General features: G+C 43.2%; 1 protein-coding gene across 6 annotated transcripts in view; it reads left to right on the forward strand.

The window, feature by feature from the left end:
• The window catches only part of SFXN2 (sideroflexin 2), a 156,300-nt gene extending 146,640 nt beyond the window's left edge, over positions 1 to 9,660 (forward strand). For all 6 annotated transcript variants that reach the window (XM_054982321.1, XM_054982320.1, XM_054982315.1 and 3 more), the window contains 5 exons: positions 386 to 452; positions 1,203 to 1,252; positions 2,042 to 2,091; positions 2,693 to 2,740; positions 5,076 to 9,660. In XM_054982321.1, the coding sequence (XP_054838296.1) occupies positions 386 to 452; positions 1,203 to 1,252; positions 2,042 to 2,091; positions 2,693 to 2,740; positions 5,076 to 5,175 (315 nt within the window). In that variant the 3' untranslated portion in view covers positions 5,176 to 9,660. The remainder of the gene's footprint in view (positions 1 to 385; positions 453 to 1,202; positions 1,253 to 2,041; positions 2,092 to 2,692; positions 2,741 to 5,075) is intronic.
• The last annotated feature ends 4,075 nt before the right edge of the window (positions 9,661 to 13,735 follow it).

Here is a 13,735-nt window from a genome sequence, read left to right on the forward strand (position 1 = left end):
ACTTCAAATTCAGTTTTAGATGGCTCAGAGTCGTAGTGTCTCTTGTCTAACTTAAATCTTTCTGAAATTTGCATATAAGAAACCATTGGCAAACATGTCCTTCTGCTACTAAATCCTCTCTTGATTAAATTTTAACGTGACCTTGAGAAAATCACGATAAGTTAACCATTTAATTGGACTCACCCATTTCCCTTCTAAAATGAATTTCTTGCGATGATAACCAGAGAGGTGTTTTCAAACAAAACCTAAAGTTGTATTCATTCCATACTCTCAAAATGGCATGCCTGATGTAATGATTCTTAAACTCTGCATTAACTTTAGCCTTATGGTACAATATGTTATGGTTTGGAAGGCAAGTGTGATGCTGCTGTTTCTTTCTTCTCAGAGAGCTGCGGTCAAGGGGATAACCCAAGTGGTGATTTCCCGTGTTACTATGGCTGCTCCTGGCATGAGTAAGTATCCAGCATTTCTCCCCCACTGAACTGCTGGCTGGTAAGCTGTGCTGGGGTGGGCAGCTGTGACTTGCTAAGAAAGCTACCTACAGCTGATGAGGATGGCAGGCTTGTGTAGCTGGTTGTCCTTGTGCTGCCTCTGTATGGTCCTTCTCTATTCTAGGGAAAGATCCTGTAGTGGACAGTGGACAGGATATGGAATTGCCTTTGGATCTGGCTCTTGCTGTTATCATGAAGCAACATCTGCTCCCATGGAGAAACTGATCCATTATGCTGAGAGAGGACGTTAACAGAGAGAGGGCAGGGGAGAGTGCAGAAAAATGCAAACTGCATCTTTTTTATTGGGGCATGCCGACATGGTAGTTCTCTAGGGTTTGTACTTCAGTGTACAATCATTGTTTGGGTGTTTATGAAGCATTAAAGTGCATGGTCAAGGGTAGTCCAAGATGTTACCATGCGAAGAAGTTCTTTCCAGCTTCTTGGCAAGTTGGTATTGCCCGGGCTTCTTTTGTATATGGTGAACCTGCTGCCCTCACTTCCTCTGAGCGCAGATGGAGAAGACATTCTAAAGAGTGCAGGCTTCTTCTTAGTGGATCCTAGGAAGAAATATTTGTGTGTGTTTTGGTGGGGTGGGGTAGGTCTCCTGCTGCATTTTACACAGTAAACACCAGAGAGGGCCATGTCATGGGGAAGAGGACTCTTAATATACTGAGTTTGCTATTAATCCTGTCTCTCTCTCTCTCTCTCCAGTTTTGTTGCCCATCATCATGGAAAAACTAGAAAAATACCCCTTCATGAAGGTAAGTAACTCAAGAAATGCCTACCTTTCCTTCTGGATGGGCTGTTGGTTTTGTGTCTTCTAAGACATTCAACTGGATTATTTTCTTCCTAGGAAGACAGCTACAATGGAGACTGCTTCCGTCTGGGGCTGTTTCCATGTGGGGGTGGGAAACACTGCCGCTGCTGTGGATGCAGCAGTGAGCAGGGTTGGGAAGGTACATGGGGACGGGGTCTGTAATCCTGGTGACAAAATTCCTGGAACAACTATGTTGCTATAGAAAGAGAAGCATCAGTGATATAGCTGCAAGCAATAGAGTTAGTTTTAATGGAAAGAAACTCTACAAGAACTGGGCAGTGGAACTTTGTGGAGTTGTTTCCTCATTTTTATCAGAAAGTAATTCTATAGAATCTTGAAGTAGTGGAGGGTGCTGGATAGGTTTCCTTGGCTTTCTGAGAGAGTCTAAATGTCTGTAATTTCCTATGAAATTTTCAGTGCAATTCTATGCAGTTACTGCAAAGTCCATTGAAGTAACTCTGCATAGGACTGTACTGTTTGAGAGTGAATCCCCCCAGAATTGTTCCTCAAAGTTAGTATTGGGCTGGGCTGGTTCCTAAGGCTAACAGTGATGTTCTGGATTACATAACAAGATATGCCAGAGATAAACCCTGCCTTGTAAATTTGTCCAGTACTCTTAGATTCTAGTAGAAGAATGAGGCTTTGTTTTGTTTATTTCAATATGTCAGCACTTAATATCTCTAGAGCTTGAAAGTTTGAGTTCATGCTTTCTCACATGCTGCTTTCTTGTCAGAAAATCCAGGTTCTTCATGCTCCATTGCAAATAATACTTGTTGGGGGATTGTAAGTATGATGCCTCATACTTAAGTATTGTTGCCTTCATAGTTGCTAACCTATGACATAGGCTGCAGATCTTGTTTGTGAGAGTGTTCATATGACTGTCTTAATATGCATTGTAAGAAAATCAGAGAGAGCTGCAAACAGGACATCTGCAAAACTATTCTTTTTTTCAAGTCTATCCAGGCCAGGTTTGAATAGTGTTCTCAAACCAGTAACATTTATGGGTACAGTTCCGTCTCTCTTTTAAGTCATTGGCAAGCAATTCATTCATCCATATTAAGCAGAATGTCAGAAGGAAAAAATGAATGGCTAATAGACTCCCCTAGTGTGCTGGGTCCAGTTACTACTACTGTGCATCTAGTGTGATGTGGGGGGAGGGTTATGGGCAGCTGGTTTGGAAAGGTGTCCACCTTTGGAGAGGCTTCCTCATCAAAGTTGTCAGTACTGGGGCATATGGGCTCTTGGTCTGGCTCCATAGAAAGCACCTTTCCCAGTAAAAAGCATTCTGCCTTTGTCTTGGGTTTCCCCTGGTGAATAGTGCTGGATTCACAGAATGGAATGTGGTTGCTGAACTTTGTAATGGACTGTCTTTAATGTCTTGCAGCCTTGTGTTCATGGTTCCATTTGCCTGTGCACTCTTCCCACAAAGGAGGTAACAGTCTTGTTCTTCTCCCTTGTCTGCCATGCTCTTTCCTTCCTTTATTTATCTGTACACATGTGGTAGCTTCTGGGTTGGGAGGATAATACCTCTACCATTGCCAGACAGCTTTATTTATTATTATTTTATTCAATTTATATTCCGCTCTCCCTGCAAGTGGGCTCGGATCACAGGTGGTAATAAATACAATAAAAACAAAGTGAATAAATTAGATTAAAACATATCAATAAAAGTCTGAAACAGACAGTCGCACCCATATTACACATCACCCAAGCATTAAAACACATCCATGGGGCAGGGTGGCCAGCTACCAGATGACAACAATCTGGGGGTGGCAACACTCCCCCCCCACACCTCGGTAGGAGGGTGGATTTTCGGCCTATCTGCGTCAACCCCCATATGCTTGGTGGAACATCTCTGTCTTGCAGGCCCAGTGGAAAGATGATAAATCCGGCTGGGCCTGGGTTTCCACAAACAGAGAGTTCCAACAGGTTAGGGCCAGGACTGAAAAAGCCCTGGCCCTGGTTGAGACCAGATGAGCTTCTCTAGGGCCAGGGACCATCATTAGATGTTTATCTGCCAAATGGAGCAGTCTCCAGGGAACATATGGCAAGAAGCGGTCCTGCAAGTATGCTGGTCCCAGTCTGCTAAGGGTTTTAAAGGTTAAAAACAAAACTTTGAACCTGATCTGGAATTCCACTGGGAGCCAGTGCAGCTGGCACAAAACTGGTGTTATATGTGACTGAAACAGAGTCCCGGTCAGAATGCACGCAGCCGCATTCTGGACCAATTGTAACTTCCAGATCAGACCCAAGGGCAGCCCAGTGTAGAGCGAGTTGTAGTATTCTGACCTGGAAGTGACTGTTGCATGGATCACCATAGTTAGGTCGTGGGCTGAGAGATAAGGAGCAAGTTGCCTGATCTGACAAAGATGGAAGAACGCACATTTGGCACCTGTCGTGATCTGGGCCTCCATTGAGACATGCAGGACCCATCAGCTTCAGCTGGTGGGCAGAGTCTCATCACCAAGAAACAGGGTGTAATGGAAGGAGGAGCCCATCTTTTACATCTAGGAATGGTTTGGGCTTGTGCTTAACAAAAATATAGCATTCATCTATGCATGTCTGCTGCTCATTAAATCCCACCAATTTTAATGGAAGCTTGTTTTCCACTAAGCGTGCCTAGGAATGCAGCCTTGATGAAGACAAAGTCATTTTGTTGTCATTGATGCATTTGTGGAAGAAAGAAGCCAACAAAGAGCTTCTGGGCTTTATTTACTGCCAAGACCTTTTTTTAACTAAAAGAGCCAGGTCTGGCTTTTTTGCTATGGGAGCCACTGGATCAGTTGCATGTGATTCTTTGAACCCTGGTAGCACCTCTGTCCGTTCACACACACAACAATATATTTCACACAAGGAAGGAAAACCAGCTGTTTGCTAAGGATATTCACCAACAGCTCTTTGTCTGGAATTTATTTTTGTATTGATCCCACTCTTAACTGTGCTTAACTGTCCCCAAAGTGGTATGGGGGGAGCAGGGTATGATCATCACTCAGACTTTTGGGGCCATCAGCTGGGGTTTTCTCCCCACCAGGCAAACTTCACTGTAATCAAATGCATCAGCGCACATGGGCGCTCTCTAATTTGCCAGTATCCATCATGTTAGCTTTGTTCTTGAGAGCAAGGATGCATTATACTGCTTCCGTTTCTACCTCCATCTCACTCTTGTGGAGAGAAGAGAGACAAAGCCGTAGCTTGCTCAGGAGCAGCAGTGATGTATGGCTGAACCCAACAGCTGCCTACTTCATCTCCATCTCATTCAGATTCCTCTAGCAAAGGGAAATGTGTTGAATGGAGATTTAGGATGGTGCTTGTGAGCAAGCCACTAGCTCCTCCAATTATTCAGCTAGAATTAAAATTGTAACTTGGAATCAACGTGAATGGTAACCAGGTCTGTAATATGTGAGTTACACCCCTTCTCCTGGTCTGTCACTCTTGCTTCACACAGGAAGAAAGAAGTGCTATATTCAATGTGAAGTGCTATATTCAGTTTTACACAAAGGTACTCAAGGATGGGACCATGGCAGAAGGTCTCAAGTTCAGTTCCCAGTATCTCCAGTTAACAGGATTATTTATTGGGTGATGGAAAACTGCTCCTAGTGAGAATAGAAAGTACCAATGTTGATGGATCGATGGTCTGATTCAGTATAAGGCAGCTTCATTCATTCAAATCTGATTTGAGTTATCTTTGCAAAATTCTTGCCTTTCCCCATGTTCATTTATGCTAAGCATGGGAGTTAAATATTTTTGTCTCTTGTTTTTTCTTCCAGTTCAATTGCTCTTTCACATCTGGAGCCTGATCTCAGAGTGTCTGTTGTGGCCCAACATGGGGACAAAGTGCCACATGTCTATTTTAACAAAGGCTTGTGAATAGAGCTTCTGTCCCAGAATGGGCTGGATCTGCTCGGCATCTCACCTCAAGTCTTTACCCTGGAGAAGCCCCTGATGGGATGTGGTCTACAAATGAGCTCGAGATACTCCAGAAAGAGCAACAATTTACCCTCCATTCCCCTGTTCCCATTTCTTTGGGGCAAGGTGTATAGTTGGGCAAATATGTAAGAGGTTTAGCCTTGGATCTCTTTTTTGCAGCCCCACTTCTCTGCCACGAAATGGATTTGGGCTTCGGTCTGAACTAATATCCTGTGCTGACCTTTTGCCTGGTCAGAAATGGAACTATAACCTTAAATTCCCAAGTGCTTTTTGACCACGTAGGGCTCTTCCTCTCAGGTCTGAAGTTCATACCTCAGTGTCTTGCCTGCTTCAAGAAAGTATGTTTCCGATCACCTGATATCGTCCCCTGGAGTCCACTCTGCACCCAGAAACGTGGTCTTAAATCTGTGTATGGTGTGAAAAATCAGGTAGATCACAAAGGAATAGAATATTTCTACTAACGTTAGAAAATCCAAAAGGGGATTTAAACTCTTCTTGAACTTCTTGTAAAGCCCCTACTTGTATTCAAGTACACAGAAGGCCAACATATACTTCATATTGCCCACAGGTGATTGAAATATTCTGATCTAAGTACCTACTGCTTAGTTTATTGACACTGAAACTAATTGCAGAGTTTATTCAGAACAGTGCTGTACCTGAGCTGATAACTGCCTCAATTCTGATGTCTTACAAGTAAACCTTATAGAAGTTTAGATTTCATTTCTAATTTAACTTATAGCCGCACAACATATGGCTCATGGGCCTCGTGTGTCCTGAATAAAGATACATTGTGTGGCCCGCAGTCCTTTCCAATGACGTTTGAGGAAGGAAGGTGCCAGCACAGTGACATTCCCCCTCCCCTTGGAGGAATGGTCAGAATGCTGACTTTCAACCCAGACTCTGAGAAACTGTAACTGTAATGCTAGACAGCTTGAATAACTTGCCGAAACAGCTGGCATTCACTACTGCTTTCTTCCTTAGCAAAAGAGTCCAGTAGCATCTTTAAGACTAATCAACTTGATTGTAGCATAAGCTTTCGAGAACTACAGCTCTCTTCATCAGACACATGGAGGTTATGAGGAAACTTCAGAGATATATAGGTGGTGAGGGGAGGGGGGAGGGGGTGCAGGGAGTGAGGGTCATGTAAATGTAAATCATGTAAAAAGTCATGAAAGAGGTGGAGTGTATAATCCAGGCTAGGCGTGGCCCCTTAGCAAGTGTAGCTGAGTCCAGGAGCAGTTTGCCTTAAATGATAGTAGCATTGTTTAGGAAATTATAGTGCAGGTGAAAATGGACCAAACCACAGCAAACTGGCAATCAGTTGTTTCAAATTGGAAAAAGGAGAATTAACTTTGACCAGCTCAAATAGAGCATTCACAGGAACAGTGCCTCGGTGCCTTTAGCCATGCTCTCCCAATGGGGAAAGGCTTATAGTCTTGGAGTTGTAGCATAGTGGCCAAGAGAATGGTCTGAGATCCAGGAGGTGGCTGGTTCAAATCTCATTTCTGCCACAAACTCATTTGGTGGCCCTAGGTAAAGCATTCTCTTCATCTCCCACCCCCAACACGTGGGTAATATTACTGGCCTGCCATACATGCCTGTTGTAAGGTTTACTGTGATAATGTACATGAAGTGCTTTTAACACTGAAAGTGCTGTGTAAATGTTAAGTATTATTACTAGTCAGGCATATTCTCTCCCACTCACAGGCCTCCCCACGTATTCCTCCCATCTATACGCCTCCATTCTTTGTGCATCTTGCAACTGGGTTTTTCTAGTGGGTGCAGTGCCTTCTTTTCAGAAGGCATTTGCTATGTTTGTCCAAGACCAAATTTTTTCTTAGGTGGTTTCCCCATGGGACCAGGCTTGTGTAGTTTTCCTGTTGCTGACGGGGCTGCCCTGCAGTTTCCCTACCCCAGGCCCCCAGCAGCAGCCATCGCTGCTCCCCAGGCCACTGGGGCTTTTTCATTTTTTCCCAGTCATTTCTGAACGAGTACTCCTTGGAGATCCAAAGAGAATGCCTGAGGGGGTCTTTTGAACCAGTGATGTAGAAGAAAGCCAGGACTGGCTCTGATTTGGGGAAGAAGGAAGTGGGTACCAGGAAGCACACTGCCAGGCATCACATTGGGGACCACCAATATAAGCTGTGGGTTGGATCCAGCAAAGGAAAAAGAACTCTTAGTATCGTTCTACTTGTGGAGGGGCTTGCACAAGATCTTGTGCAACATCTCTGTCTCCCATCCTAGTTTGCTCATATTCAATAACATACAACCATCTCCTCCCTCTCCCATAATCTACCATGAGGAGCTATTTTGAAAGTGAAAAAGCTTTTAAGATCACTTCCTGAAACTTCATTGTTGGTTGAGCGATATCTTCTTTAAGCGGAAATGCAAGTGTAGATACAATAAGTTTTACTTAATGCAAGAGGCTACGACTGTATGTGTTTCCCCTTGAGCAAGAGCTGTAGCATAAGCAGACATTTTGTGCTGGATCCATCTCATCTCTAATGTGGTCTGCTGTCAATGAGTAACTGCCTAATCAAAGTCATGTCAGAGAAGTGACTGGAAACAGGATATTGCTGCTGCCATTGCCATTCTTTCCCAAAATCTAAGGTGCCCATGTATATGCACATATGGAGAGTGGTGCAGGTTGCCTATATTCATGTATGCACAGGAATGCAAGATAGATAAAGGATCTTTTCTTCTTTGGTAAAGATGAGTCTTGACTGTCTGCACTGCTGGCCCATTGTTTCATTTTTGAAAAGGGAATAGTTCTCACAAAGGATATAAAGCCATGTTTGGGCTATATTATTTCAGATGGTGATTTGTATGCCATTTCCTCTGCAACCCCCCCCCCAAATTTCCCTGCATATAGAAAACTGGCATGTCTTGGAGAAGCCGAGTGTACGTTTCTTCTCTCTGGCTTCTACTTCTTAGTGTGATTTGGGGGGGGAGGGAGTAATGAGGAGTGTTCAGTCATACAAGACCATACCTCTGCAACCTGAAATGATACAGTCTAGACACCTGGACAGAGTGGACTTGTGAATTAAATCACTCAACCAACTTAGTATAAGGACTAAGTGTTAAACTAGGATTTGGGAGACACAGGCTCTGATCCCCACTGTGCCATGAAGCTCACATGGCTACCTCAGATCAGTCGTCCTCTGCCTAACCTACCTCATAGGGTTATTGTAAAGGTAAAATGGAGGAGGGGAGACCTATGTATGTCACTCCTAGCTCCTTGCAGGAACGTGGAATAAAAATGTACCTAATAAATAAAAACGGATCCCCTCCACCTCCCACATGAAGCTGTTAATCCTTAGAGGGAAAGAAAAGGAGGCTAGTCTTTGCCTTTGAGGGCTACTAATAGTTCAGCACCCTGATTCTAATTGGCAGAACTGCTTGGAGGGAGTGCTAAACCCTCATCTCCCTCCTCCTTGGCCTCAAAACAAATTGGGGCCCTACAATTTTTGTTTAAAAAAAATTCTGGCAAGATTTTGTGGATCTCCCAATGTCTTCCAAAGTCTTGTGTGTAATATATATAATCTTTTTTCTACCCCAAACCAGTAGGCTTAGCTGTTGTGATTGTGGCACATGGTGATTATTTTTCTTGGTAAAGAAAAAAAACACATCTGTCCACAATACATCCAGCTGAACTACCATAGCAGGCAGGGTCCAGGGTGCAGATAGAACATCCCTGCTACCTCCACTGGTTCCTCCTGGCATTCCTCTGTGTTGGAGACAGCCCACTTTGATGCTCCCTGCTTGCATTGCTTGAGATGAAGGGAGGCAGCAGCACAGTAGGGCAAGGGGATCACGACCTAGGACCAGCTTCTCTTCACATCGTAGTCTTAGACAAACTGCTACCATTCATCCTCCTCCTTCCCCATACAATTGAGATGGGGCTAATATTGCTGGCGTACCTTGAAAGTGGTTGTGATGAATTCAAATGCTTTGATCACCTGAAATGTGCTATGAAAACTGTAAATGCTAAATGTTATCATGGATTACTACATGCAGAATGCTTGAAGTGGGCTGGAGTGAAGGAAGAATAGCGCTTTACAGCACTCTGCAAGTCAACTCCCCTGGTTACCTTTACATAAGTCCTCATTTAATGCAGATGGTGCGGCTTATGATGAGGATCTCTCCCTTCCTGCTACTGTTTTTTTATATAATAGGATATTTCTAGATTATTCGCTTGTAGTGTTGAAACTTACCCAATCCTTTTCTAAGCAACGCAACTGTTACTCTTTATGCTGGTGCTAGCCAAAGTGTACCATATATGAAAACAAGGGCTCTCTGCCCTTCTGGCATTTGGCCTTGATCAGCCAGTGTTAAGGGCTGCAGACGGGTGATGAACAGTTTGCTGTCAATGCCTTTGTTATATATGATGGAAGAAAAAGATGCTAAAATAAAACACTGAAATTTTAGAAACAGTCCCTGACTATTGCTTTTTAAGTGTTTGGAAATGCACTGATTGACTGGGTCTTCCATGATGCCTGCTGAGTTTTGCTGTTTGAGGGTCAGATGGATGTCAATCTGTGAATATAAAACAGATTCTTCAGGTTCATTAATGCCATTGATTTTGATGCCATAAAACATCCCCAGTTTTTTTTTCAACAAGACCCCCCATATTCATTAACTGGCCAATATGACATACTGAGCTTCTAAAGAGAATACTCGGTGGTGCATCACTGGAATAAGTGAAGACCCCTCCAAAGCATCCGTTATCACAGACACTGATTGTGGTTTGGTACATCATAACCTTCTAAATCCTCCTTTTCTATTGCTCTGGAGTGTCTTGCCCCTAGCACAGCTGTCCTGACAAGGGTAGATTGCAATCGCCCGAATGGCAAGCCAAAACAAATATGCACATCATCCCACCGTGCCTGCTATATTCACTCCCCTTCAGTCTTGCCCACCCAACCACAGATGCTAACAAACCATTGGTATAGCTGCATTTAGATGTAAATGACCTACTCCAATTAAGCTCAGAGGGTTTACACATGCATATAAATGACATAAATATGACACAAATGCATATAAATTACATAAATGACATAAATATAAATGATATAACTACATATAAATGACATATAAATGACATAAATAAATATAATGCCCAGCACAGCCACTGTTATGGACCTTTAAGGCTAGAACAAACAAGATAATGGCAAACATTTATTATTTAGTTCATATTCTTATTTGTTAAACTATTAGTCACTGAAGAAGCTTCACATAAAGAATATTTGGTTCTGATTCTAAATAAAATCACACTAAATGTGATCATTGCAAGAAAACATCATCCAGTTCATATTCTTACTCCAATATTAAGACTCCCCAAAGCATTAGAAAACTGTGTGTGCTTTGAATTAAATGATTTGAACAAAATGATTTCAGAAAGTAAAACAATTCCTGCTATGAGGTCTAATAGGTTAGATGGAAACTACAGTAAGGAGTAGGAGGAAAATGCCAGAAGGGCCGAAGTAGCCAAAATAGAGTCCACAAGCAGATATCATGCGAAGGGGAGAGGAAGACCCCAAGCCAGTGATCTCCAACGTGGCACCTGCTGGTGGGTTCCTTGTGGTATGGTGGCTAAGAGTGTCATCCTAGGGTCTAGTGGGAGGGAGGGCTAAGTTTGAATACCAGCTCTGCCACGGAAGCTTGCTTGGTAACCTTGGCCCAATCACATAGTCTGAGGGCCAAGCTACAAGTGACAAATGACACTTGAATGGCAAGTGGATTGAGTGGAGGGCAAGTGAACAGGGAGAAATACACTTGCCGTTCAAGTGTCATTCGTCACTTGTAGCTTGGCCCTCAGTTTAACCTACCTGACAGGACTGTTGTTTTGGGATACAATGGAGGAGAAGATAATGATGTCAGCTGCTTTGAGTCCCCAGTGGGGAAGAGGGTGGAAAATGAAGTAAGTAAATACATTCTTTAGGGAAGCATCTCTTTTCCCAAAGCAAATAGCTGGTTTTGCCTTTCTCAATTTCATTTGAGCAGAAAATACTTCAAAAGAATTCAGGAGGCATCACCTTCGTGTTTTCAGCAGGCACCCATTCAGAAACAGTTGCCTCTGTTGTAAGAGTATGCTTGGGTTGCAACCTCTCAACATTTTGCAATTGGCCTCAGCAAAATAGCTCCCTGCAGCAGCCATTTTGTGGTGGCATCTGCCCCCCATCCTCAAAGCTCCAAAAGTGTCCAACGAGTAGGAACCCCTAACCCAAGTTACTAGGTCAGAAAGAAAATAAGCACTTAGATACACAGCAACAAAGATTTGGCTCCTAATGTCGTCTTATCAAGGCTGAACAGGCATTATGTTGACAGATCTTAACAATCTAGATGGCTGAATTAGTTACTGTATGTTACTAAAAGTGTTGCTCTCTGAAAGATGAAATCATTCATGAGTTCAAAAGGTTTCCTGCTGTATGGGAATCCCATGGCATGAGGGTATCTATGATGATTACTTCCACACTGGACATTTATTCTGGAATAAATATCACTTATCCATTCAATTTCGACAGAGAATCTAAATGACGATAACACTAGCTTGTTTCGTTACAGGGTTTTCCCAACTTTCCTCTTCCTTTCTGATTAGAAATAACTCTATTCAACTGCCTATTGCCCAGGGATAGCAGAAAGACACACTGGTCTCTGCCTCCAGTCAGAGGTTCAAGGCCTGCTGTGTGGGTTGGGTTTAATTATATCTGATCTACTGTTTGTAAACTGCTTTTAGGATCATCTGACTGAAAGACTGGTTATCTTTAACTACAAAAGTAAAGAATGGGGTAATTATTGATTTCAGGTGTTCAGCGGCTTTTTGGAAATATCTTGGGTGAAACATAAAGGTTTAGTCAAGGACTGGATTGTTCAGGCAGGATGACTCCTGCTGTATTCCTTTTGCGGGGGGCAGGGAGTGACAAATTATTGGAAGCACAAGGTCTCTTCTCAAGGAAAGCTGGACTCTATTTCTATGGAAACGAGGGCAGAACCATGTCTTCAGAAGCATTCCCCACTCTACTCCAACAGCCTTAGTTGGTGTGTTAGGAACCAAAGAACCTGATTTTTGCTATTATATGTCTGAGACAGCTCCCCTGATATTTCAAAGCTTAGGATCAGGACTCGTCAGGACAAGCTGCCTTTCAAAATATTGGAGATCTCCTAGAATTACAATTGATCTCCCAGCCACAGAGATTAGTTCCCCTGGAGAAAATGGTTGCTTTGCAGGGTGGATTCTATGGCATTATACTCTGCTGAAGTCCCTCCTCTTCCCAAAACCCACCCTCTCTACCCTCAAATCTTCAGGAATTTTCTAACCTGGGAGCTAGTAACACTATGACCAAGGGAAGAAAACTAGGTAAGGAGCAAGTTTATTCACTCTCTAGCATGGACAGCAATATGTAACTTGCAGTTAGGTTTTATTGTGAACAAGTCCTAAACCACTGACTGCCACAGTGAACTGAAGCTGAAGATTCGGGACGGGGGGGGGGGGGCACTAGTGTTTGGAGAGAGGGAACTCAGTGGGGATGTGATACAGACTCTGCCCTCCAAAACTGCCATTTCTTTCAGAAGAACTGATATCTGTAGTCTGGAGAACAGTTTGTAATTCTGAGAGAACTCCAGGAAACCCCATGAAGCTGCAAGGTGACTGAGGGCCAAGCTACAAGTGACGAATGACACTTGAACAGCAAGTGTATTTCTCCCTGTTCACTTGCCCTCCACTCAATCCACTTGCTGTTCAAGTGTCATTCGTCACTTGTAGCTTGGCCCTAAATCACATCATACTTTCTCTACATCGCTCAGGAGCATCTTGGGAGGTATATGGAACATTGGTCTGACTTTCCACTGCTGTTCTTACATTAAGCTGTTAGTTGATCCTTTGAAGAGTATAGACAATGGAGCCCAAATTCTGCTGCCAGATACGAACATGAAGTTCCAATGGCTTCCAAAAGAACACCTCTCCATTCCCTTCTAAGAACCATGTTTGTGAAAAGTAGGTTAATGAACAGGGATTTTTCACGAAAGATCCTGAAATATGTGACCATGTGGCGCACAGGGCAGCTCCCCAAGCACATGCTGATGAGTTCTAGAATGAAGCTGTTCCTCTGAAAGGGGCAGAGCAGCTGTCCAATGTAGCATCATGCAGAGCTAGAACGCTGAATTATATTGCTAGTACAAAACTTACAAGAGACGTGAGGAATGGAAAGCCCTCCTAAAGCCACGGTTTGTGTATTGGGTAAACATATATGTATGGATACAGGGTGCTAAGTTATAAATAAAGGTAAAGGTAGTCCCCTGTGCAAGCACCGAGTTATTACTGACCCATGGGGGATGTCACATCATGACGTCTTCTTGGCAGACTTTTTACGGGGTGGTTTGCCATTGCCTTCCCCAGTCGTCATTGCCTTACCCAGTCATCAACTGGGTACTCTCAGTTATAAATTATAAATTATTTATAAGTTATAAATAAAACACTATAAAACTGTACCTGCATCGGCCA

Source organism: Eublepharis macularius, chromosome 6, assembly GCF_028583425.1.
Source record: "Eublepharis macularius isolate TG4126 chromosome 6, MPM_Emac_v1.0, whole genome shotgun sequence".
Lineage (NCBI taxonomy): Eukaryota > Metazoa > Chordata > Lepidosauria > Squamata > Eublepharidae > Eublepharis > Eublepharis macularius.